The sequence below is a fragment of the Oratosquilla oratoria genome, chromosome 39, assembly GCF_046742065.1.
Source record: "Oratosquilla oratoria isolate Oo_2021 chromosome 39, ASM4674206v1, whole genome shotgun sequence".
Classification (NCBI taxonomy): domain Eukaryota; kingdom Metazoa; phylum Arthropoda; class Malacostraca; order Stomatopoda; family Squillidae; genus Oratosquilla; species Oratosquilla oratoria.
The window spans coordinates 2,532,501-2,559,609 of record NC_134815.1 but is presented as its reverse complement, the minus strand read 5'-3'; the positions used below and the strand labels follow the sequence as shown (position 1 = coordinate 2,559,609).

The window sequence follows — 27,109 nt, the reverse complement described above, 5'->3', positions numbered from 1 at the left end:
AACGCTAATCTTCAGAATTTATTTTTTACAAAAATAAAGCTCAGATTCAAACACCCGATTGTCATGGTGATTCAGTTGGAGTAATTTATCTGATAGGGCGGAGTCGAGTCAGCATAAACAGCTGCTTTACCTTTTGACATCATGAGATGCCTGACGCCAAAGCGACCTGTTGTCGTCCACACGTCACTGTGGCTCCTGGCGCCAAAAGCAAGCAGGTGGCGCCAGGGAACCAGCTGCCGTGCGCACGTCACGGGGCGGGGGAGGGGGGAGTGGGTCGCCAATACAATTATCGTCTAGACCAGGGGTACTCAACCCATACCTTATGCGTTGCTGTTCTCCTCCTGGAAAGATCAATTCACGGGATGGGAGTGGGTCGCCAACACGATCATCGTCTAGGCCAGGGGTACTTAACCTTCGTCACGTATCTCATATCTTATGAGTTACTGTTCTTTAGCCTTCTGGAAAGATCAATTCAACACTGAATTGAATCGCTGAACATCCACTAACTACCACTAATTTTCGGTTTGTGGTCTCCATGGACCACAGGTTAAGGACCGGTCCTCTAGACGCCCATGTGGGCTTAGACGAACCGTGGAGGGCCACTGCGGGCGGATGGGAGGGCGGACGGGATTCGCGGGTCATTTCGAAGGCCCGGGGTGGGGGGTAATTAAACCGATAACCATTGATAAAACGAGGCGCGGTACTTCGAAGGGGAGCTGCAAGCAGTGGCGGCGGCCCATCCAAGCCGGTTAGGGTGCGAAATGGTGGGCGGTCACGCTCCACTCTCTATCTATCTTCCGCACGCCGAACCAGAAGCCCGCGTAGATTAATGCTACCACTAGGATTACTAAAAGGGGAGATGGGTTTAAGGTGGTATTTACATGCGCTTAGTGTACACAACAAATAAATATGAGGGAAGTGCGAGAACAACGAGGGGAGGGGGAGGGGAGGGGGGATGTAGACAGAGATAGGGCTCGCTTGCACACACGTAGATTCTAAAGTTCATCGACAGTTTTATGTTATCCTATTGACACCTTCATTGGTGCATGATTACTATGTTGGAAATATGTCTAAAAATTAGTCTAAGATCCAGGTACTGCATATATATAAACTGATGTTTTGTGATGTCGCCCATTACCAAATAAGGAGACCACAAGACTGCCGAGGAACTTTGGAATTTAGTTGTAAACATCCACGATCCAAACCACTTGACTGGGAGATCGCCGAAGCCAGGGTCGGGGGGTTGAACTAGGTATTCGGACAAGCGCAAGTTTAGCTGTAGGGACCCTGGCTTGATGAGGGAGTGATCAGTCAATAAGACTCAGAGGTGTCCGATCTTCCAGCCTCCGACCTTGGCTTCAGCTTCGGCAATCTCCTAGTCAGGGGCTGTGGGGGAAACATTTGGATCATGAGAGTTCCAGATCGTGCAGAAGAACTTGTTCAGCTGAACTCGTGCATATGAATTCGTGAAGACGAACTAACATAGACGAACTCGTAAGAACTCGTAGGGCGAAGGGGGGGGGTGTATGTACTAACGCAGACGTAACCTCGTAGAAAATCGAGCTTACATGTTCTAGTACTATCCGCCGAGGCTTCACGAAAGACCTCCTCCTCATTGTATCTGAGCTGGAGAATGAGTGATCTCTGGCTGGAGTTGGCATAGGAGAGTATACAGGAGCAGAGCAATACGGCATTCGAAGTCCCGATGGAGTCGTGTTCAGGTCTAAGGGTCAAAGGCCCCTGGCCTTTGTCCACTGAAAAATCCCCTGAGGTCTGTGTGGGTTTACTAAACCCACGGGGGCGCGTCTCAAGGGGCGATAGAGATAGGTTTAGGGGTCGTTCTGGGGTTGAACTTCACCCCGTGAGGGTTTTCTTGTATCATGGAACTAAGGGGTTTGTATTTGGTACTGTTGTGTTGAGTGTGTTGAGGTGCCACCTGGGGTACTCCCAAAGCGATCCCAAAGACCGTGTCCCATCGAAAAGTGTGTACTGGGTTTCCTGGCTTAGTGAGATACAAGGTGTTCTTCAGAGCGGCGCCTTAGAAAAAAAAAAAAAAAAAAATAGAAGCATGTATATGTAGAAGTCAGCCCCCCATTAGATTTTCAATGTGCTTCCTCTCTCTGATCAAGGACTCAGGAGCCTTCTGCGAGTCGAATGTCTTCTCCTTCTCCTCCTCCTCCTTCTTCCTCCTCTTCCTCCTCCTGCACTTGGGGTCCCTTAGACGGCCTTATCCCCGCTGAAGCTGCTGTAGACTTGCCGCGTCTCATAGGACTTGGTGAAGGTCTTGCGTTTGGTTCCGTCCGGAAGCATCTCCTCGGACCCTCCTGCAGCGTGACTCTCCTTCTCCCGCCGCATTTCGTTGCCGATGACGGATCCGTCGGCGCCCTTGATCACCGAGTTCTCGTTCAGGCTCCTGTTCTTCCTCTGGATGCCCGGTTCGGGGATGTCGGCCCAGCGCTTCTCCTCCCGCTCCGTGGTCGTGTTGCCCTTGGTCACCACGTCCCTTGTTGTCGTGGCGTTGTTGTTGGGGGTCGTGGCCACCACCCCACGGGAGGGCGGCGCTGCGTCCCGCTCCGACCCGTGAAGCGAGTGGCGTCGCATCATGTCCTCCATCTCGCGCTGCGACTTCTCCACCATCTTGTTGAAGGAGGACCAGTGGCCGTCCTGAGGCTGATGGTGCGTCTGGACGGTCGTGGTGGTCGCGGCGCCGTCGGAGGGCTTCCCGGCCGGCGGGAGGAGCGAGGGGTCGATGTGCTTGCGGTCCGGTTTCCGAACGGTGACCGACTCTCGGTGGAGTTCGGGCGGGAAGGACTTGAAGGCGGTTTGGCCGTTGGTGGTGTGGGTGGTGGGTGTGGCCCTCGAGGTCGGCACTCCGGCTGCCGGGAGCGATTCGTAACGGGTCACGTGCACACTGCGGGACTGGTTCTTGGAGTCGATGGCCTGAGGAAGGGCGGGGGGCAGAGCCAAGGCAAAGGATTAACAAACAAAACAAAACAGAACAAAGGCAGGATGCGCCGGCTCGCGCGGGTAAACAAACCCAATTGACACTTGTCCTTTCAAGCGGCCGGCTCAGTTCACCGGTGTGATATCATCACTGACGTCACGCAGTGTGACATCATCAGTGACGTCACGCCATGCCCACTCGGTAGCTGTCTTTGAGTCAGAGGTCTTCTAGTCGCCTCGAGTTTACGCGGACAGCTACCAAAGACACACGACATGACGTCACTCGATTGGACGCCGCTCATTGGACGGACGTGTGCCAATCGGGCTTTGGATAATAAAGGTTGTAATAACTTAAAAAAAAGTGCAGAAACAAAGGGTGTAGTAACTTAAAAAGGTGTAGTAACTTAAGGGTGCAGTTACTTAATTCTAGTAGTAATCAAAAAAGGTTTTAGGAACTTAAAAGGGGACAAATAATGCAAAACAAATGAAGGATGGGGTGGAACGCGGCAGAGCAAGAGGTACTAGAGGCTACTTAAAGAGTTGGTTAGTGACTAACAAAACTATTTCTGGAAAAAGGAAAAGATAGATTAGATATGGTAAATATCAACTAAAATTATTGAGCACGTTTTTATGTCTTTTTGTAAGATTTGTTTGAGCAAGATCTGAGCTGTTCCTCTTGGCTTTATCTATATCAATTGTACACGTGCATATACATATACATGCATACATACACACACACAATATATATATATATATATATATATATATATATATATATATATATATATATATATGCAAGAGTAACCACTGGGAAAGAGAAACTAAACGAAGCAGAGCGCTTTCGTATATTACATCTTCAGTGCAAAATACTTTGCATTGAAGATGTAATACACGAGAGCGCTCTGCTTCGTTTAGTTTCTCTTTCCCAGTGGTTACTCTTGCATAATTGAACACAAGTTACCAATGTTTCTCATTATCATATATACACACACACACACACACGTCACCGCCTACAGCCCTACACCATGGCACTAACGAGCACCCGATAAGTTTCCTGTCGCCGGGTAATTCTATTCAACAAGGGGGGGGCAATCCGCCTTCCAGGATCCTAGAGGATATCTATCAATAGCGCTCATGCGGACGATTCCCAACAAAGAGGCTCGCACCTAAATCCCAAGTTAATCCAAATTTGATCTGACTTAATTAATCTAAACAAGTTTGGTCCAAGCTGGCTCTCTCTGGTGAATTGATTTGGATCGGTCTGATATTTACGATTTACAAATAGGTGGCTTAATCTTTATCGATTTGTACTCGACTTATATGTCGATCTAACGTTTCTTGTTTACGAATAGGAGGTTCTTAATAGTCTATTTTTATTGACTTATACTCCTTATCTTAAACTTTATTGACTTACGGACTTGTACGTCGATCTAACGCTTTTTATTTACAAATAGGAGGTTCTTAATAGTCTACCTTTATCGACTTGTGCTTGAGATCTATCTTCTTCCCAGTCTACTCACCTCCTTTCCCACTTACCTAACTTTTTATCAACCGACCTACCTACCTACCTACCTTCTACCTAATATTTAGTACCCAGATGTAAGTTGCCTTTGATAGTCAATTTCTATCGACTTATACACGGGAACCATCTCTTTTGAAATACACACTTGGTTTAATTTCAGCTTAATGTCACAAACTACCCCTATAAGGAGACTAAGACGGTGCCCCTTACTGAGTATTTTGAAACGTGGAATTTAACGAACCCTACCCTTGGTCCAACTCGCTGGCGGCAGGATTTGAACTAGGGCTATTCGTACTCAGAAATACAATAATGACTGATGATTCAGTTTAACGTTGCGAACTCCCCCTATCAGGAGGCTATGACGGTACCCCTTACAGAGGACTTTCTAGCGTGGAACTGAATGAGCCATGCCCTTGGTCCAACTCGCTGGCGGAAATTTTCAAACCGCCGCCACCTCGATCACCGCCACAAGAAGCGACGCTCTAACCCGCTCGGCCGGCGAACTTCCGTGGAGGCACTTACCAACTTGGGTGCGTTGATGGTGAGGACGCCGTCGCGGGACAGGGCGGAGGAGATGGCGTTCAGGTCGACTCCTGAGGGCAGCATGAAGCGGCGAGTGAAACGCTGTGTGGAGACCGCGTTTCCTTCCTTCTTCTCGATCTTGCCCTCCACGACCACAGTGTCGTCCACCGTCTTCACGTTGATGTCTTCGGGCGAGAAGTCCTTGACGTCCACCACGATCTGCCAAAGTTGGGGAACGTGAATGAGGTGCAAGAACGTGTCTGAACGTGTCTGGACATGTCTGAACGTTTCTGGATGTGTAAGAACGTGCCTGAACGTATCTAAGCATGTCTTAACGCTTCTGGATGTGCAAGAACGTGTCTGGACGTTCCTGGATGTGTTAAAACTTGCCTGAACGTATCTGAGCGTGTTTGAACGTGTTGCAAAAGGTACTACAGGCATATCACATTACTGGATGAAGTGTGGCAGGGTGGGGGGAGGGGGAGAGGATGAAAAGGACACGTTCGAGATAGGATAGGAATAGTCAGGTTAAGTTTGTCAGGTTAGGCTAGATTACGTTAGGTTTAGGTTAGGGCACAGGTGAGGAAAGAAATTTTCTAAGAAGGAAATAGGCAAGAACTGGTTTACCCACAGAATGTTTAACGAACAGGATAGACTCAGTAACCATGTAGTAGTGAGCGCTGAAACTATCGGTTGTTTTAAGAGAAGGTTAAATAACTTTATGGATGGAGATAACAGGTGGTAGGGGGCATGGAACTCTCTAGCGTAGGCCTTCTGGACTGACAGGGTAGGATAGAGTCCTTTACAGTCTAAAACACTGATTCTTAACCTGGGGGGTGGGGTCGTTTTTGGGTTTCTTAGGGGGGGTCACAAAGGATTCGGGAGAATAATAAATTTTCATGTTTGAATTAGACCCTTGGGTTTCGACCAGTCTGGTGAGTGCAACACTGGTGATCCACAAGTGCGGTGGCCTGCTACAGTAAACCTATCAACCACAACCAGTATTTCATGTTGCTTTTTCACAAGGTTCACCGTTTCAAAGTTTGATTATGGGGTGAGGGGGTTACGGTAATACCCTGAAGAGTCTCGGGGGGTCATAGCATGAAAAAGGTTAAGAACCACTGATCTAGAACACTGTTCCCCAATCCTGGCAAGGTCGCCAAGCTTTTTTACTGGGGTTGCCAAGACATCTTGTATGCTAATCTTTTTAAATTCATATTGCTACAATGAAATTCAATGATGATAACTTTGTCTTTGACAACCTTACAATACATTAGTGAGGGTCGCGGTCATATCATGAGGATCATATCGGGGTCGCCTGAAAACAAGGTTGGGAAACACTGCTCTTGAAGGACAGTTCATCCCTACCTTATACTTATCGTCCTCCTCTTTGCACGAGACGGCCTGGGAGTCATCGGAAGACACATTGGAGGAACGGATCTGACGGTAGACTGTCTTGGTCTCCGACCCCGTGGCTCCCCCAGGGACGACGGACGTGGTCGTGGTGGAGGTCGGCCTGGAGGTCCCGTGGTCCCAACGTTCGACCACGTCCTTCATGGCCTTGTCCCACTCATCCCAAGAGTCCTTGAAGAAGGCGTCATCGTGGAAGGTTCCCCGCTTCTCCACGGTCACGGTTTTGGTCGTCTTGGTGCCCACCATGGCTTCTTCTGGTGATCTTCTTCGGGGTGTTGTGGTCTTCGGGTAAGCGCTTCACCTGTGGGAAAAAGGTGGAGGCTTGTTAGCGAGATGAAGGCCAAGGTACACTGAGGATCAAGAAAATAAATGAAGAACAAGGTACACTGATAAATAAGTAAATGAAATAGATGGATAAATAAGATAAATAAGTAAACGAAGCAGATAATAAATAAAAACAAAAGGGACCTCGATCTTCATCCGGGGGCCACAAACGTCCTGTACTAGGAGGTCATCTTATGAACACGCAAGAATATTTCACTACAAAAGGTTTCAGGCATTTTCAAGGGTCTCTTGAGACCTCGCGATGGGATATTTAAGAGTACACCTATTTCGAGACCACCAGCTCCCTCTCAAAACTCAGAAACTGCGTCAAGTCGACGACGACAATACATCTGGACTTCGAATTTCAGAATCTCATCCCGGTACTTCGATGACAACATCGTCAGGAAAGCCAAGTTCCTCCTTTGGTATTTTCTTCATTAGTTCCCTGATATGTTCCTCACCCACGGGGGTCCTACTCGGTGCCTTTAACAACTTGTCAAGGGAAGGTCTCGAGGGAAGACTTCAAGGGGGATCTCGAGGGGGATCCAGCCCATGAAGACACCTCACCTTCATCTCGTTCTCGCGTTTGACACGAGGACGACAGGTGGAGGACCTCACGTGGTGGTGAGGTCACCGTCGGAAGCTCTCAGCGTCTTCGCCATTACCTCTCTCGCCTCTTCCCCTTTCCGTTCTCAACCTGAGCCCCAACAAGCGTCTTGGTCTTCCCTTTACTCGTTTCCCTTCCCTCTCTGGTCATCTTCTCCCTAACCCCCGTTTCCTTCCATCTCCTTCTTTCATAATACCGTTGACAACGATAACAATAATAACAGCAAAAATAATATTGATAATGATGATAACAGTAATTAATAATAATAATAATAATAATAATAATAATAATAATAATAATAATAATAATAATAATAATAATAATAATAACAACAACAACAACAACGACAACGACAACGACATCGACAACGACAACAACGATAACAACGATAACAACATTAATAATATCAGTAATAATAATTATAATAATAAATAATAATAATAATAATAATAATAATAATAATAATAATAATAATAATAATAATAATAATAATAATAATAATAATAATAATAATAATAATAATAATAATAATAAATGGTAATAATGATAATAACGAATACAGTAATAGTAATAATAAAAATTACAATAATAACAATAATAACGAGAATGATAATGAGGAAAAAATTACATATTTTATAGCACGGATGGTAATGAAATTTATTGAAGTTATGACCAGGAGCAATAGATGAAGAGCAGGAAGAGGAGGTGGAAGAAGAGAAAGAGGAGGAGGAAGAGGAGGAGGAAGACCAGAATAAAAAGAAATCATAGGGTTAATCCAAACGGAAATACATATATATATGTGTGTGTGTATATGAAACCTAGGAGGGGAAGGAGGAGGAGGAAGAGGAGGAGGAGGAGGAAAAAGAGGAAGAGGAAGAGGAGGAGAAAGAGAAGAGAAGCGTGAGGTTTCCAATTATGGTCAATTAGCCCCTCAGCAGATATCTACTTATTTATATCTCGCCGCCCACCGTGGCAGGGAAGTGGGCGTGGGGGCGGCGCCGATGGGAGGCGAGGAAGAGAGGAGGGAGGGAAGGAGGGGAGGAGAGAAGAAGAAATGGAGGAGGGAGTAGTACAGGGAGTGAAGGGTGGAGGGAGGAGAGAGGGAGGAAAGAGGGAAGAGAGAGGGAGGAGGAGGAGGGTATGGGTGGGGAGGAAGGGGAGGAGGGAAGAAGAAATGGAGGGGGAGGAGGGAAGAAGAAATGGAGGAGGGAGTAATACAGGGAGAAAGGGATGGAGGGAGGAGAGAGGGAGGAGGAGGAGAGGAAAGGAAGGGGGAGGAAGGGAGGAAGGGGAGGAGGGACGAGGAAATGGAGGGGGAGGGAGAGAGGAGAGAGGGAGGAGAGAGGAAGGAAGGGGAGGATATGGATGAGGAGGGAAGAGGGGTGGGAGGAAGGGGGGAGGGAGTAATGCAGGGGAAGAGGGATGGAGGGAGGAAGGGGAGGGTATCGATGAGGAGGGAGGGAGGGAGGGAAATGATGGAGGCAAGGGGTGGTACTGAGAGAAGATGGAGAAGTAGGTAGCGAGTGAGGGAAGTAGGGGGGAGGTGGGAAGGCAGAGGGGAGAATGGGAAGGAGAGAGGAGAAAGAGAGAAGGAAGGAAGGAAGGAATGGGGGGGGGAATGGTGTAATTCCCCTTAGCCTTCTAAATCCACTACTTCCTTCTCAACCTTGTGGATAAAGTTGAAGTATAACTTGGAGGTCTGATGGTTGTAGCGAGCGATGACCTTGAACGCGAGGATTTGTTAATATCTCCCCTTCACTTGGAACAACATACATTATATATATATATATATATATATATTATATATATATATATATATATATATATTATATATATATAATCACGAAGAACCCACAGTCGGAATAAAAGGAAACTTAGAAGAAAGTATAGCTTTTATATTTCGGCTAATAGCTATAGCCCTCTTCAGGAAAGTACAGGTTACAAGAAATGATAGACATAAATACAATTGAGATATGAGTAGATGGGGAAGAGGCAAAGCTAAAAACATGTAATATTCCTTTTCAGTAATTGTCAGGTATATTCGGTTTCTGTGGATATCATAATAATCATTGTTATCTATTACCAAAGGCGTCTGCCCAAATTATTGTATACATAAATATTTCTACCGAATTCTGTAGCTGATTTCTGTATATACCTATGATCGATTATTTTCTCATCAAGAGGGCAAACCAAAATAAAAACCCTTTTTTTCTTTACCTCATTCAAGGACTTGCTGACGATAGTTACAAAATTAGACTGCTTCCCTGCATGGCAGCATTTTTTCCTTTTAACATGTTCCCGTCAGACGATTTTATTAATTTACACGGGACAGCCACACCACCTCGGGAGCGAAACGGTAAAGGATTTAAGCAACAGCTCGATCCTTAGACAAAATTTCACTAACCTTAGCTCTTTTTTCTTAGCTCTTTTTTCGCTAAGGTTCTTAATATAATGCGCAATACTCCTGTTCCCTTGGAGAGGATCTTCATAGCCCTTAACTGATTCCTAAACGAGTCTTTCAGAAATCAAAACCAATCTGTAAGCTATCGTCTATTTTTTATATAGATTATCGAGAAAGCTCATGGCCGCTGATAAAGTAAAGTATATCAAAAGAGTACCACTGGATTGCAAATCGATATTTTGATGAATGTGACGATATGACGTCACTGTCGGCAGATAAATGAATAAACAAATGTATAATCCAATAAGTAAATACATACTTAAAGAAATTTATTAATAAGTAGGTAAATAGATAATATGAATATATGAGCACAAGTAAATGTACATAAGTAAATAAATAAACGCATAGTAAACAAATGTATTGACAAATAGCTAAATAAACAAGATAAATTAATAAATTAACGAATAAGTAAATACAAAGATAAATAAATGAATTAATAGATGTGGAAATAAATACTAATGATGATAGACACATAGATAGATAAATGAATTAGTAATTAGGGAAATAAATGAATTAGTAATTAGGGAAATAAACACAAATGATGATAAATAAATAGACGCATAGTTAAAGAAACAGATGAACACAATTGAGTGATGAATAAACAATTATTGAAATAAATGAGTAAATAACTGAAGATGATCATGGTAGACTCACAACGGTCCCACTTAAGTTCGTGACTAGGTCGAGCTTAAGGATGACCTCCTTTAAGGTTCACCTCGCTAGGTGATGTATGTATATATATATATATATATATATATATATATATATATATATATATATATATATATATATATATATATAGTGAGAGAGAGAGAGAGAGAGATAGAGATAGAAAAAGAGAGAAAGAGAGATATATATAGATAGATAGATAGATAGATAGAGAGAGAGAGAGAGAGAGAGAGAGAGCTGCTGGCGTGCATCCAGCTGCCCCCCTCCCTCCCCTCCCGGAGCAAAATCGACAGCTGTGCCGAGGGAAGTTCCACCCATCAACCTCTGCAGCATCTCATCCTCATCCATCCACCTCATCCTCCTCTTTCTTCTCCTCCTCATATTCCATCTCCTCCTCCTCTTCTTCCTCCTTCTTCTCTCCCTTCTCCTCCTTCTCTTCTGCCTCCTCCTTCTCCTTCTTCTCCTCCTATTCTTCTTCTTCCTCTTCTTCTTCCTCTTGTTCTCTCCCTTCTCTTTCTCTACCGCCTCCTCCTTCTCCTTCTCCTCCTATTCCTTCTCTTCCTCTTCTTTCTCCTCCTCCTTCTTCTTCCTCTTCCTCCTCCTCGTCCTCCTCTTCCTACTCCTCCTCCTCTTCCTCCTCTTCCTCCTCACTCGCAACCTACTTGCAACCTCACAGTGACACGTGACGTCACAGCAGGTATTGGACTGACGTCATGCTCGGGGGGGGGTGAGGGAGGAAAGAGGAAGAAGAAGAGCAAGAGGAGGAGCAGGAGAAGGAGAGGAGGGTGAGAGGTGTGAGGGGAAGGAGGTGGAGGAGGAGGAGGAAAGGAGGGTGAGAGGAATGAGGGTAAGGAGGAGAAGGGGGAGGAAGAAGAAGAGGAAGAGGAGGAGGAGTAGGAGGAGGAGAGGAGGAAAAGGAGTGTAAGAGGGATGAGGGGAAGAAGGAGAAGAGGGGGAAAAAGAGGAGGAGGGGGAGGAGGGAAGGAGGAGGGAAAGGAGGAGGAGGAGAGGAGGGGAAGGAGAAGGAGGAGAGGAGGGGAAGGAGGAGAGGAGGGGAAGGAAGGAGGAGGAGGGTGAGAGGGATGAGGGAAAGAAGGAGAAGGGGGAAGAGGAGGAGGTGAGGAAGAGGAGGAGGTGAGGAAGAGGAGGAGGCTAGGAAGAAGATGGAGGACGCTAAATGATTCCCAGGTAAGGAGCCAGATGAACACATGTACACATACACACACACACACACACACACACACACACACACACACACACACACACACACACACACACACACACACACACACACACACACACAAGTAGGTTAAGCTACCATATTAAGAATTCAATCACGCGCAAGAGGGATGGATGTAGCGTAAATTATTATCATCATTTTTTTTTCTTCTGCTCTGTAATCTAGTGCCTGACATTTGAAAGACCCGAGTTTGATTCTTGGTCAGAGCAGAGTGATGACGCACAGAATTTGTACGCTGTTGACCCGTCTACACACAAGGGCCCCAGTTCCCCTTATAAGGAGGGCTGGCCAAATCAAAAGATAAATCTGTCTTGATTCCTCGCGAGAGAGAGAGAGAGAGAGAGAGAGAGAGAGAGAGAGAGAGAGAGAGAGAGAGAGAGAGAGAGAGAGAGAGAGAGAGAGAGAGAGAGAGAGCATAAGAACGGAGGAGAGTGCAAGAGACCATAAGGCCTACACCAGGCAGTTCCATGTCCATTACCACCTGTCATCCCCATCCGTAAAGTTAACGAGAGAGAGAAAGAGAGAGAGAGAGAAAGAGAGAGAGAGAGAGAGAGAGAGAGAGAGAGAGAGAGAGAGAGAGAGAGAGAGAGAGAGAGAGAGAGAGAGGGAGGGAGCATAAAATATATCAACATGAGAATAAAGACTGCAAGAGACCATAAGGCCTACACCAGACAGTTCATGTCCATTACCACCTATCATCCCCATCCATAAACAAACTTATCGAGAGAGAGGGATAGAGAGAGAGATATAGATAGATAGAGAGAGAGAGACGGGGGGGGGGGTTCTTTAGTCCCCCTCGCTCCGTTACCACGTAGTCACCTCTTATGACAAGCAAGGGACATGATGGCGGTATCCTTGTCCCCTCACGCCAGGATGGTTATACTAATGGGTACAACGACTATGTATTCTATATCAGTATCATGCAATCACATTTTTTTTTTAATCTATTTTTTTTATGGAATGGTTTCGTTAGGTCAAGTTATGTTAAGCTAGGAATAACGGTCGTATTCTTAAAAAATTATTTCCTTATATAAATCTTATATAAATCCTTGGAATGGAAAGATGATGAGGAAAGAATTTTCTAAGAGTACCATCGTAAGAACCTTAGGGTGGTATTCTTAAAAAAATCTTTCCTTGTATTAATCTTTCCCTTCCAAGGATTTACATAAGATTTATATAAGGAAATATTATTTTTTTCTTAAGAATATCACAGTAAGAACAATACGGTGGTATTCTTAAGAAAATCTTCCCATATATAAATCTTTCCCTTCCAAGGATTTACATAAGATTTATATAAAGAAAGTTTTTTTTTTTTTTTTTTTTAGAATACCACCGATAGTTTCATGTTCCGTGCTTGCGTGGTTCTGGAGTTTTACCCCATCTTGCCCCTGGGCAGGACAGGCCATCTCGATGAAATCTATTCGTGAGGAATAGAGGTTGCAGGGGGCCAAATGACTCGCACAAACGCGCAACCGAGGATTTTGGGTCATATATCATAGCTGTACTTTTTCATAAACATAAACAAACACCACGACGGAAAAGAGCAGAGTTTAGAATATTATACGATAAACTTGGTCCCAGGTCATACTTGTCAGGGCAGATCAAGTCTATAAAATTCTTGTTGAACAATTATTCTCTCGCTTTTATTCTAACTATTGTAGCTATTTAGTTTATCTAACTGGCAACCTTTTGGTAACGAAGGAGCTACTGCATTCGCTTAATTCTGTAAAGTCATTATTTGTAATAAATAAACTGAAAAAAATGACACTTTCAGCTGATTTGAAAAAGTGAGGGGTCGTTTATTTTCCCTTATTTTTTTTTTTGTCGTTTCCTTATTTTTTTCAGAGCTTAGGCTAACCTAACCTAACCTGATCTAACCTAGCTTAACCTAACCTCGTCGACCGCATTGGATATGTCGGTCGCACAACCTAGGTATCAGGGAAAACAAAAAAAGAAAAATGAAAGTGACATTCTCTTGATGGCAACACCGGTTCATGGGTTGTAGACGACATGACGTCACGCGGGCTGCCGCACCTCCTTATGAAGTCCTGTTTGATTTTTTCCCCCCCTAAATTTAACTGACCTACGTCCTAATCTTCTTTAGAGGCTTGGGGTCAAGAAACGTAAGAATGGAGGAGACTGCAAGAGACCATAAAGCCTACACTAGGTAGTTCCTTGTCCGTTACCACCTATCATCCCCGTCCATAAAGTTATCCCACCTTCTTTTAAAACAACCAATTGATTCAGTGCTCACTACATTATGGTCACTGAATTTATTCCATTCGTTAACCAATCAATTGGTAAATCAACTCTTGCCTATTTCCTCCTAAAATCTAGATTAAAACAACACTGGATTTGTAAACAATTATTTACACCCAACAGATAATTTCTGTTTTCCTTTGCAGTACAGTATTGGACAAATGACTTCAAGCTTCCTATTTCATTATGCAAATATTACTTTTATTCCTGGCTATTTGATATATTTTCTACGAAGTATCTGCTATATGGTAAAATATATTTTTGGGTGTAGAAAGAAGTATCGAAGATCGATGTAAATGCTGCAAGTAGTAAGCATTCATCAAGGCAGACATTTGGTCGCTCCCTGTGTCTTTCTAGACGTTCAACCGCAGGTGAAAGTCTCCTAGATAAAGGGGTTATCATACTGGGCTATTTTTCCTCCAACCTCCGATTAATCGGCGGTACCGAACACCTCCAGGACTTTTTCCGCCGTAAAATCACTATGACAAACTCTTTTGCTTTCTCAACAAAATTATATAGAATGTCACTTAATATGCCGGAGGAAAAAATCGAAGGAAAAATAGCCCAGTGTGATAATGCTTCAAGGATTTTCGAACAAACTTTATAAGAACTTTGCAGGATCCTAGGACTTTCTCCTGGGGGGTAAACTTAAAACCCCCTCCCACTCCTCCCCACCCCCACGTCTCTCCCCTGCCTTCCGGAACTTAGCCCCCACCCACAATCTCCCAATCCCCCCAATTCACTCCCCCACCTCCTCTTGCGTCATGTCGGAGGTCAAGCAGAGTGAATCGTCGCGTAGATCAAATTTTTTATCATATTCACTCGACATAAAATACAAACAGATAAATAACAAAATAAATAAAATAAAAAATAAACAATAGATAAACAATGATAAGATTATACTGAAAATAGTAACGTTAATATATTGATAATAACAATAATGGTAATTATAATAACAATGACAATAATGACGATGACGATCATAACAACAATGACTATAATGATGATGATAATAATAACAACAGTAATGATAATAATAATAGTAATAGCAATAATAATTATAACAACAACGACAACAATAAAGTAATATGAATATATAAGAATGAACAAATTGAAATGTTAGCCTAACTTCGTTCTAATATATTCAAAAACTTACTTTGTCGTTATTATATTATTATTATTATTATTATTATTATTATTATTATTATTACTACATTATTATAATTACTACAGTTGCTGTAATGCCATGTCGTCTCGAATCTTCCCGTGCAACTCATTTCCTACACGTCCCCCTCCCCCTCCCCTCCGTCCTCACCGAGCCTCGGAATGCGTCACAAATATCCCATCTGTTATTCTGACAACAACATTCAAGGAATCTGGATGTATGTGAGTAGGGAGAGGCGACTGCAGAAATACTTCCTCTGTCAAAACATACCTAACTCAAGGCTTGTGTATACAGGTCGACATATATGTACAAACAGACGTATACAAGCATATATATATATATATATATATATATATATATATTATATATATATATATTACATATGTCGCCAGGCAATTTTATTAAACTGAGGCCACATGAAATGTCTTAATTTCCTGCTTCGTCCTGTTCAAGGCGGCGACATGTCTTTGTTCTGTTTAGCACCAAACGATTTTATTCGGTCGACGTGGGGGGGGGCGGCAAAACCAACTGAGGAAGACCCTACTTCGGTCCAAGTCTTGAATTTAATCGCCTGACGCCGGCGAGGGCCAAGACGCGGGGAACTGCTTCGCCTTAACTTACACTCTCTGGAAAGACGCAGAGTGCGGGGTGATCTAATAGAGGTGTTCAAATGGACCAAAGGCTTTAACATGGGTGACTCAAACAAGGTCATTAAATTAAGACAATAGGGCAGGACTAGCAGTAATGATTTTAAATTTGAGAAATTTAGATTTAAGAAGGAGATAGAAACGTATTGGTTTACTAATAGGGTGGTCAACGAATGGAATAGACTTAGTAACCATGTAGTGAGCGCTGAAACTATCGGTTGTTTAAAAAAGAAACTGTTAAACAACTGCATTAATGGGGATGACAGGTGGTCATGGGCATGGTACTGCCTAGTGTAGGCCTTATGGTCTCTTGCAGTCTCCTTCATTCTTATGCTCTTGTTGAATGGGCCTAGCACCCTTTTGAGACGAGGTGCCAGACGGTGCCAATCACGGAGTCCTCAACCGCCGGAACTCCGTCGATTGACCTCGACTCTATCACTCCCCCCTCCCCTCCCACCTCCCCCTCTCCGTGCCCCTTTCCCTTAAGGGGTCTCTTGACCTCTGACCTGAGCTCTGAGTCACGCATGGCCCTGAGACGCGTCTAGGTGCGCGAGGTCGCCCGTCCCTGATCCCCTAACCCCGAAGAACTCCTTCTTCGAGTTCTGCGTCTGTTCCTCTAGTGCAGTCAGCCAGTAAAGTCTTCGGGTTCTGGACACGTGTCTATCGAAAGCGTCATCGTGTTATGTGCTTATGGGTCTTGTCTACTGCAGACGACGTGGGCGAAGACGAAAGACCGCCTTCTCTCCCGGGCGGATTGGAAAGGTAATGTGGGCGCGGTGCGGCCGGGACAGATACCTGCTACCGCGTGGGCCCTGGGACCGCGTGGGTGTGGGCGTGGGTGTTGGGGGAACAGACGGGGCGTAGGTTGATCTGTACGAGGAATCCGCCGCTGGAGGTGGGCGCGGGGCGTAGACAAAGGGCGTTGGAGACGGCTGGAAGAGGCCCTCTGGGATCGGAGGTTCCATTGGGAATCCATCCTCCCGGTTGCTGTAGGCGAGGTCGGAGAGGTCGGGAGGGAGGGCGAGTTGAGGTTGATTGAGGCTAAGACGGCTTGATAAGGCAGTAGAAAGCTCAGGTCGTGTTGTGTGTTCTGACCTCGATCCTGGGGCGATGTCGCCGTCTACCCACCTTCTTCGTTCCTACACGGGGACCGCGAGGTGCCCAAAACACACATCTACATGTCCCCAACTTCTCCGGCCGCCCCCTCCCCCCCGGTCACGTCCCACACGAAGGGCATTGTGACACCAAATCGTTTCGTGCCCAATGTCCAGCAAGCGAGGGTCGCAGTGACCGTAAGAGGCCATGACTGTGCTGCGCCCTCGCCCAGGGGTCCTCCTCCGCCTTCGCTGTCGACCAATCAAACGCCGCCCTTGTCCTCCCACGATCCGGCGTCGACGTCGCGCCATTGGCTCGAAGGCAACGCGTAGGCGATCCGAGGGTTCCCTGCTGCCCGGCCGCGCTGAATAGGTTATCAGTAGCCGGCCAATTCCAAGGACAATTATTCATGCCAAGTCCAGTTTCCTCTGACAACTGTCATCAGGAACAGATTTGATGCCTAAACGGGGTGTTTGGTGGCATCCCATCCACACACCACAAAACTCCAAACGTAGACATGGAAGCACAGAGTCCCCTGAGAGCTCTATTCACGTAACACCACGTAATGCTATGACAGTGCTTACACGTGACAAGGGATCACGTTGATTCAACACAATCCAGGATCTCGTGCTTGACTCGTGATCGACAGCTATTATCCTCCCGTAGAAGAGCTCAGGTCTCATATGCAGCCCGATCAATGAGCAATGCTGTGATCTTACACATACACACTGCTTCCTTGCTCAAGGGAGACAGTAAGGGGGAAGTGACAATAGGATGTGTCATATTGTGTCAAAAATTTGATACACGGATGATAGCTGGCCTAGTGGTTTAGAGCGTCACTTCTTGCGGCGAAGGTCGAGGTGACGGCAGTTCGAATCCTGCCGCCAGCGAGTTGGACCAAGGGCTTGGTTCATAAAATTCCACGCTACAGAGTCGTCTGTAAGGGGCATCGTCCTAGCCTCCTGAGAGGGGGAAGTTCGCGACGTTAAACCGAATCATCAATCTTATTTGATACATAAGATACGATGTTGTCGTCGGTTCGCCCACTACGACATCACTGCCAGAGTTCGTCCACCCCTGATATATTGTGTTGATGCCTGTATGGTGCCAAAGCTGCACATTCTATGAATATGCCATGCCATTGATATGCCAAGCTGCATCAGTTTTCAGTGTAGACAGTAACCGCGTAAAGAACATAAGAACATAATGAAGGCGACTGCAAGAGACCCTAAGGCCTACACTAGGCAGTTCCATGTCCATTACCACCTGTCATCCATATCAATAAAGTTGTCTAACAGTTTCTTAAAAAAAAACCGTTAGTTTCAGCGCTCACTACATGGTTACTCAGTCTATAAGTCTATTCCATTCGTTGTCTTGGCAGATTATCTGTTAGTCTTTCTGCCTGGGAGGTATATTGTTGTAAGAATGGTGACATTTTGTGGGAGATGCACATATGTAATTGCATGTACGCAAGGTGGACGTCCTGAATGGTGGAAGAATCTGACCATTTTTCACATCGCTTTTCTTTTGTCCATGATATCTCGTTGATTTAGTGGTTTGTAATAACGAAGCATAAAAACTGACAGGACACCTTTCGATCCATAACAAGGTCGAAAGGAATGGAGACTTAAAAAATATCGTCAACACGCCCAGCTGTGTGACATCATACATCTGGCATCGTTGATAACTTGTTGGGCTGAAGATCTCGTGCAGGACGCTGATTAGCTTGTCTGATTTATGTCTGTCTATATGAGACGGAGCGAATGACAATACTTACAATTTTATATGCAGAATAGAATGGAGGATTCATAACGAAAACATACGAAATGATGCCATAACACCATGAAAATGAAGGTGACATTTGATGCTACTAAACTTGGAGTATAGTTCTTGGGGAGAGGCTACACCTTACTTATGCCTGTCGACTTCGGGCGATTGTCGACTACAATGCCAATGCTCGAGGATTACGAAGAGCCGATTAAGGGTGATCTATGAACAGTCCTCCCATTCGTTGTCCTTTGGATACTCTGAGGCACCAGATTTGCCCACGGAACTGTGATGGGACATTTTTTTTTTCTAAATCCTTACGGGATCTGGTTGTCCTGTTAACAGCGACTTCACATTCACTGGAGAAGTGAGCTGACGTTTGCAAACGAACAGTCTACTGTGTAGTGCGCGCGTGCATACACACACGCACACACACACACACACACACACGCACGAATTTGAAGCTTGGCATGATAATTGAAGAGTAAGCGACAGGGCCTCACGAGCGTTGTTCCTTTCCTGTGTACTACAATAAGGTAAACACACACACACACACACATTGTAGTAGTAGTAATAGTAGTACCTACATTTTTTCTGAGTACATTATGTCTCTTACCGAATTCAATATTGGAGAATGTAAAAGATATATTTTATTTATGATATGGAGGCACAGCTGGCGGAGGGTGAGGTTGGGGTGTGTGGAGGAGGCTCGTCCGGCACTCGAGTCGAGAACTTTCCATGCTCAAGGACCTTGCGTCTGATTTCATCCACACAACCATAGATCACGAGACCCAATGTGACGGCAGATGGACCATAGCGACAAGACAGAAGAAAAAGGTCTTAGTTAAAACTAATTAGGAGAATTATGCAAGAGCCTGTGTGATTCGTGGAGAGATTAACCGGTAATCGATCATTTTATGACCAGTGTTAGTTACATGTCGGTGTTAAATTATGCGGCGATGCTGGATACGGTATATATTATGTTTGCAAATACAAATAGATTAATAAAATCACATCGCGACGACAGCCAGAATTTGGTACAACGACCACCAGATCCCTCCTGGTTGAAATACATTGATATAATCAACAACACGATAGAATGGCGATGCTGGACAGTGTAACGTTTTCTTTATTATTGTAGTCGTCAGCATTACACTACAATCTGTTTCTTCATCTGTCATAGGTAATAACAAAACCGCCAGTGGGTATTTTCTTAGTAATTACAAACAATGGGTAATGTAAATTCCGCTCTGTGATTTAAAATTCATAAAAAAGTAAACACGATTATTTCAGAAACATCGTGCGTCTGGTAGCACAAGTCGTGAACTGCTGTTATGGTTAACGTTATCGTTAACTATTTTCAATCGATTTCAAATAAACAAACGACAGATTCCCCCATCCCCCATATTTTAGTTAAAAATTTCAGCATATCTTGATTAATTATGTCACTTTTCTGTGCATATCCGTTGAATAATTTTCGCTAGAACTTGTTTTTTTAATAAACTGGGTTGTTTTCTTAAGAGTACAATTAGTTATACACAGCGTCCTCCCTCTCGGTGCTCACGACAAAACTCTATACGAATTTAGATGCAACGATAAACGGCGCCGTGGATTGAGTGCTCACCAGTTATGAACTTACACCAGGAGTCGCTGAGTGGCTGCGGCCGAAGCCGTCACCTTTGTCCCTATGTGCTGGGACTGTTGGGGAAGGTAACACGCAGTCACTGATGGGAATGCGGGATTCGAACCCAAACCATTAGCGTTTTTATTCACTTGAAAGAAACACGATGTTAATGTTCTTCGTGATATTCGAATTTTTCTAAATTCAGACTCGGATGGTAAATAGATTTAGCTAACCTCACGCAATCTATAAGGATCTAAATGTAATTTAAATATATCTGAATTTAATCTAGAAAATAGTATATTCAACTTAACCTCAATTAAGCTCGTCTCACTTAATTCACCTTAACCTTACGTACTTTACCCACAGCGAATCCCGTGCAAAAACAAATAAATAAATGCGCGCACTCGAAACCACTAAAAGTGGCTGGGATGCCCCTCTGTTTCTGAACGCCTCATATATGTATCTCTTTCCGTATTATTTAAAAACGCTACGATTTTGATATGACATTTGCTCCACGTAATACCAGGCGGTTCTGTTGAGTTCACAAAGGACCTCTGGTCTGTAAAAGGTTAAATTAACCTGGTCCTGCTCAGCGTAGACTCCATGTCAGAATGGCATCTTTATCAAATGCTATACAACGTTTCACTTGTTGAAGTTTTATCGAGTAATTGAAAAAAATTCAAGAAAAGAAACGTTGTATAACATTTAGTAAACATTAAACCCTGACACGGTGTCTAATCTGACTATTCTGTCGCCAACTGCCATTCTGAACTAATCTAGCTCTGCCTAGATACTGCATCTCGGTATTCTAGAACATAAACGAGATTCTGATAACAATGATCTGGGTTTTACTGGTGTTGTGGACATTTCTGACGGAAGCCAAACTCAGACCCTAAACGATCGATATTATTGCGCAATATTCCATATTGTACAATATTATTGACGGTGTGGGGATGGTATTGAAGAGGCATACGTGTCTGGCCTGTACATTCTGATGTTTAATACCATCCCTACATCGTGAATATTGTACATTACGGCATGTGGCGCAAAAGTATTGTACAATACAGAATATTGCGCAATAATATTGTACAATACGGAATAATGCTCAATCATATTGTACAATACGGAATATGGCGCAAAAATATTGTATAATACAGAATAGTGCTCAATGATATTGTACAATACGGAATATTGCGCAATAATATTGTACAATAAGGAATATTGCGCAAGAGTATTGTACAATACGGAATATTACGCAATAGTATTGTACAATAAGGAATATTGCGCAATAGTATTGTACAATAAGGAATATTGCGCAATAGTATTGTACAATACGGAGTATTGTTCAATATTGTACAATACGGAATATTGCTCATTGATATTGTACAAGACGGAATATTGCTCAATTATATTGTACAATACGGAATATTGCTCAATAATATTGTACAATACGGAATATTGCTCAATGATATTGTACAAGACGGAATATTGCGCAATAATATTGCTTATGGGATCATTGTATTATGTAAGGACAGTCGGTTATCAGAGTTTTTATGCCTTTTGGGGAATCTTGTGGTCGTTAAATAAAATCTCCATCGTCTATCATTTCTGTAGAGCAACGTCCTAAAAGCCGCTTCACATTGGACTAAATCTAGTCATCTGTTGCGCATTTGAATGGGTAAACGGAAACTTAGCAGTGTATTCTCGAATTCTCTGGGAACATTTTAATACTTTGTCCAATATTTGCATCGCTTTGGTTTTTCTTATGTCGTCATTCAACTTCTCAATACATGACGCAAAGGTATTTTTGAGTTTGGATATATATATATATATATATATATATATATATATATAAATATATAATATATATATATATGTGTATATATATATTGTAACCAAAGTCGTTTCAACTCAACCGAACTCACAACAGTTGGCGGGAATTCTTCCTGATTAACCCATTCAACTCCGATGACAAGATGTCTTGTCATTTGGTCAAATAAAACAAAAAATCATAAAACACCAAAATGTTTGATCAAACACCAGAAAAATATGACGTCAATCCTCGCTTCGCTGCGAGCGAAGCGAGGATTGACGTCATATTTTTCTGGTGTTTGATCAAACATTTTGGTGTTTTATGATTTTTTGTTTTATTTGACCAAATGACAAGACATCTTGTCATCGGAGTTGAATGGGTTAAGTTGGATCCCTCTTAAAGGGACTGGATTCCTTTTTAAAGGATTCGAACCCTTTAAAAGAAATCCAACACCACTGAGAGGGATCAAAACGCATTAAAAAGGGCCAAATCCCATTAAATGTTATCCAATCCCATTAAAAATGATCCAATCCTATTTTCAGAATCCAATCCCCTTTACGGAGTTCACCTGACGAGATCCGGGGCTTCCAAATCTACGGGATGTGTGCGCGTAACTCACGGGTCCCTTCTCTTCGTAACTTTTAAAAATCAGGTCATTAAAGCTCACGCATAGGTCACTGGGAATTACACTTTGAGTCTTATGGCTCTTAAACCCTTCGATGTGGGGGGGGGGGTTCCCCTGAATAAAATCGCCTGACGGCAGCTTGTGGTAATGTAGATGATTGTTTGCTGGCCGGGCGGGTTAGAGCGTCGCTACTTGCGGCGGAGGTCGAGGTGACGGTTGTTCGAACCCTGCCACCGGTGAGTTAGACCAAAGGTATGGCTCATTACATTTCACGCTACAAAGTAAGGGGCACCGTCCTAGCCTCCTGATAAGGGGAGTTCGCGACATTAAACCGAATCAGGACCAGCGAGTTGGACCCAGGTCATAGTTCATTACATTCCACGCGTTTCTGTTCTATTAACCAGGGACCGCAAGCCTGTTGACCTATCAGATGATGTCATGCTTATTCTGGCTGCCGTCAGGCGATTTTATTCATCACCGTGGACGGTGGCTGGTGACGAGAATTGTCATCTCGGTGATGAGGATATGAAACTGGTGAAAGTTTTCTCTGTTCCATAGACAAGCAGACTTTTATATATTTTCCCCTTTTTCATTATCACCATTATTATCATGGTTAATTTATTTGTTTGTTTCGTGTCCGGAAACTCAATTTACCGATGTGGGACTCTAACCGGCGGTCTGCTTGGCAGCCTGTCACTAATTAGCATCTACATAACCATTTTATTATACTTTTATTGTCATCATTATTACCAATATGACTTAATCAGCTTGTATGCATTACGTCTGGAAACTTAATTTACCCGTAAGGGATTCGAACTGACGAGCTTTGGGTTAGGAGTCCGTCGCTCTACCGACTGAGCTACTGCGCGTTCCAAGGTTTTTTTTTGTTCCCGGCTTGAGTCGATGTCACCGGACTCTGTCACCTTTGGCAGCAACTTTCACACTCCGACGCATTAATGCACACAAGACCCAAGGAAACCCACGGCAGGAGACGCTTACCCGCCACCTTTGCCCGATGTGTTAGGGCTGCCAGGAGACAAAATACACTCGCCCGCGAGTGTTGGCGGTTCGAACCCAGGAAAAGCAATTCATCAACCAATTCGAGTCCATTGCTGAACAAATGATTCTCCCAGCCGGACGACTGCATCAAACTCTGCCATGCCACTCCTGCAGACTTCTCTGTCACCTTCGCGGGTATCTTGAACATTTTGTCTGCTTCTTCTCGTCTTTTGGGGAATGTGACGTCCCTTATTGATTTTATTTTGTCTAATTCTGGGCAATTCCTTTCCGAGACTGCAAGAGACCATAAGGCCTACATTAGACAGTTCGATGTCCATTACCTCCTATCAGCGCTCACTGCATGTTTACTAAGTTTAATCCATTCATTAACCACTATATTGGTAAACCAGTTCATGTCTATTTCCTACTTAAATCTAAATTTGTCTAATCTAAATCCATTACTACGAGTCCTGCCCTGTTGTCTCAATATGCTGACCTTGTCTGCATCACCCTTGTTAAAGCCCTTGACCCATTGGAATACCTCTATTAGATTGGGACAATCGAATCACATTTCTAAACCATCTCTAAACTACTTTTGATAAAAAAAAGTAAGTTCTAGCTATCGAACCGTAAAATGACTTTTTATCCCAAAATATTCATCTTGTGAATTTAATTCTTTGTCCAGGATTTGACTCGACGTCATACACGTGCCGACCTACCACCGTGCATCTCGACCAACATGAGACTTCAAAAGACTTCGTTTTTGGCAGACGATTTTATTCACCTCGTAGGAAACTCCTCTGCGTGAGGTCAAATCTTAATCATCTCTATCTACCACGGTTACCAAAGCCTTTCGCGTATCACTGTCACAGAAATAACGACCTAACACCACCACTAACGGCAATATAATCATTTTAACACCATGAGAACACCAGCCCAACTAAGCCCAGTTAGCTTCCCGTTGTTGATCTCCAGGATCCTCCTCCTCCTCCCCATCTCCTCCTTCCGTGGACATCGCTGTCTCCAAAGGATCACATCGCCGTTGACACTTCGAGGAATATCTCCCAGCCCACAGGGTCGAACGACGAGAAATCGAGTCTGAGGACCCACAGAAGGGGTTGGCGTCCCCCAAGGGAATGAGGACGGTTCCCTCCGGGTAGGGCGGGGGGGTACTTGGGAAGGTTCCCCCAGGGGGACCTGAGGTCCTGGGAACGTCTCACTCACTCACCAGTCACTGGAAGGTTCCTTGCTAAGAGTTCCTGCCGAGGAGAAGCTTTCGGGCGGGGCACTGAAGACGGACACTCGGGCGAAGAGGAGGGTGGGTAGGTTAAGCAAGTATGAATCAGGGAGTGCGTGCACGGCCGGGGTAAGATGCGGTGCCCGCCAGAGTAGGTTTAGGACTGAGTTCGCCCATCGTCGCCGACTCAGGCTTTATACCCGCCACGCCTCCAGGCCCTCCTCCTCCTCCTCCTCCTCCATACCTCCTCCTCCTCCTACTACTCCCCATGCCCATGCCCCTCCTTCCCCACCTGCTCCTCCTCCTCCTTCTTCTCCTCCCCTATCTTCAACTTACGTTCCTCTTCCTACTCGTCCTATTACTCCTCCTCCTCCTCCTCTTCCTACACCTCTTTAGCCAAGACTCTTCTTTTCTCCTCCTAATCGTACTCCTCCTCTTCTTAATCCTCCTCCTATATCTTCGACTTCATAATACTCCTCTTTCTATCCAAGCCTCCTCCTCCTCCTCCTCCTCCTCCTCTTCGCACTCTTCCTCTTCTATTTTCGACTTACATTCCCACTCCTCCTCCAAGTCAAACAATCGTCCTTACCCTCCATCCCTCTTTCCTTCTCGTCCTTCTTTTTAATCTCCGTTCTTTCCTTTCTCTTGGTTTTCTACTTTCATTTTTTCCAGTTCGACTCCAGATGAAACTTCCTGGTTGTGGTCATCGTGACTGGAGGCAAAAAAAAAAAAAAAAAAAAAAAAAAAATTCGTTAACTTCCTTAAACACCTCCTTTACCTCTTTACTGACTCCTTGGGGGGGGGGGCAGTAAGACCCCTTAGGATAGAAACTCTGGTTATTTCTGATGAAAGAGAGAAATCTTGATCTTTTCTTTCCTCGTTCCCTTTCCTCTCTCTACTTCTCTTCCTTGGCCTTCTCCTGTTTCCTATTCATCACCTCCTCCTTTCTTCCCTTTTTCCTCCCCTTCCTTTCCTCGTTCTCTTCCCATTTTCTATACTTTTTTTTTTTTTTTCTAATAATTTCTCTTCTTCCCTGGTCTTCTTCTTGTCCCCATTCATCACTACTTTCTCCTTTCTCTCCCCTTTTCTCCTTTTTCTCTTTCCTCCTCCTCCTCCTCCCTTTTCCTTCTTTCTTTTCTTTCTCTTCCTCTCATTTTTTCCTTCACCTCCTCCTCCTTCTTCTCTTCTTCATCTTCCTTTTCCTCCCCTCCTCTTCCTCCTCCTCTTTCTCTTATTTATCTTCCTTTTCCTCCCCTCCTCTTCCTCCTCCTCCTCCTCTCCTTCTTCTTCCTTTTCCTCCCCTCCTCTTCCTCCTCCTCTTTCTCTTATTAATCTTCCTTTGCCTTCTCCTCCTCCTCGTCTTCCTCCTACTTTTCCTCCCCTCCTCTATCTTCTTTTTCCTTCTCCTCCTCCTTTTCTTCCTCCTCTTCCTCTTTCCCTTCTTCACCCTCCTTTTCCTTCTCCTCCTCCTCCTCCTCCTCCTCCTCTTCCTACTCCTCCGAGCCACTTCATAATCTTTATTCTGGTTAGTGACTGGCAAGTTCCGTGCAGGTGTAGAATGTCGGTCCCCGTCCTGAAGGAAGCCTCAATGTGCCGGGACCCCAAACAAGCCCGCCAGGTTCTAACCAGAATAAAACCTATGAAGCACGCCACTACAAGTGCTTAGTGAGCATGTGCTGAGCGCTCAAACAATTGGTTGTTTTAAGAAAAGATGAGATAACTTTATGGTCAAGGAGTGACAGATAGTAAGGGTCATGGAACAGCGTATAATGTAAACATTAAGGTCTCTTGCACTCTCCCCCCGTTCTTATGTTTCTCTGTTCGTTCCTACTCGTATATCAACTTGTTCTAGCTGTCACCAGGCGATTTTATTCAGCTGAGGTTAAAAAACCCCTTCCGGATTAGGCTCAATTCGAGTAAGATTCTCGATGATGATTTGTGTATTTGTTTCGAGTGTCGCCGGGTGATTTTATTCAGCTGAAGGGTAAAGGCTTATGACAACTAAACTCTTGTTCATCATCATTCACGCTCTTCCATCGTTTCTCCTCCTCCTCCTCCTCCACTATCTCTCTCTATTCCTCCTCCTCTTCTTCTCCCTCTCCTTTTTTTATTTTTATAATTTCCTAATATACTTCTCTGTTACCCATGTCTTCTATCATTTCTTCCTGCTCCTCCTC

At 44.2% G+C, this 27,109-nt stretch overlaps 1 protein-coding gene across 1 annotated transcript; it reads right to left on the bottom strand.

Annotated features, from left to right (window-relative positions):
* On the bottom strand, window positions 1-25,117 carry LOC143020250 (uncharacterized). The gene is made up of 4 exons (XM_076176438.1): window positions 24,924-25,117; window positions 6,356-6,701; window positions 4,988-5,206; window positions 1-2,940 (listed from the first exon to the last, which is right to left on the bottom strand). The coding sequence occupies exons 2-4, from the start codon at window positions 6,644-6,646 to the stop codon at window positions 2,218-2,220; spliced, it is 1,233 nt and encodes a 410-aa protein (XP_076032553.1). The 5' UTR covers window positions 6,647-6,701; window positions 24,924-25,117; the 3' UTR covers window positions 1-2,217.
* Between the last annotated feature and the right edge of the window lie 1,992 nt (window positions 25,118-27,109).

Coding starts and splice junctions, on each gene's coding strand:
- LOC143020250 (XM_076176438.1), bottom strand. CDS start 6,646: ATGGTGGGCACCAAGACGACCAAAACCGTGACCGTGGAGAAGCGGGGA. Junction 5,207..6,355: donor AGGAGGACGATAAGTATAAG/GTAGGGATGAAC, acceptor CAACTTTGGCAG/ATCGTGGTGGACGTCAAGGA. Junction 2,941..4,987: donor CCATCAACGCACCCAAGTTG/GTAAGTGCCTCC, acceptor GCCCTTCCTCAG/GCCATCGACTCCAAGAACCA.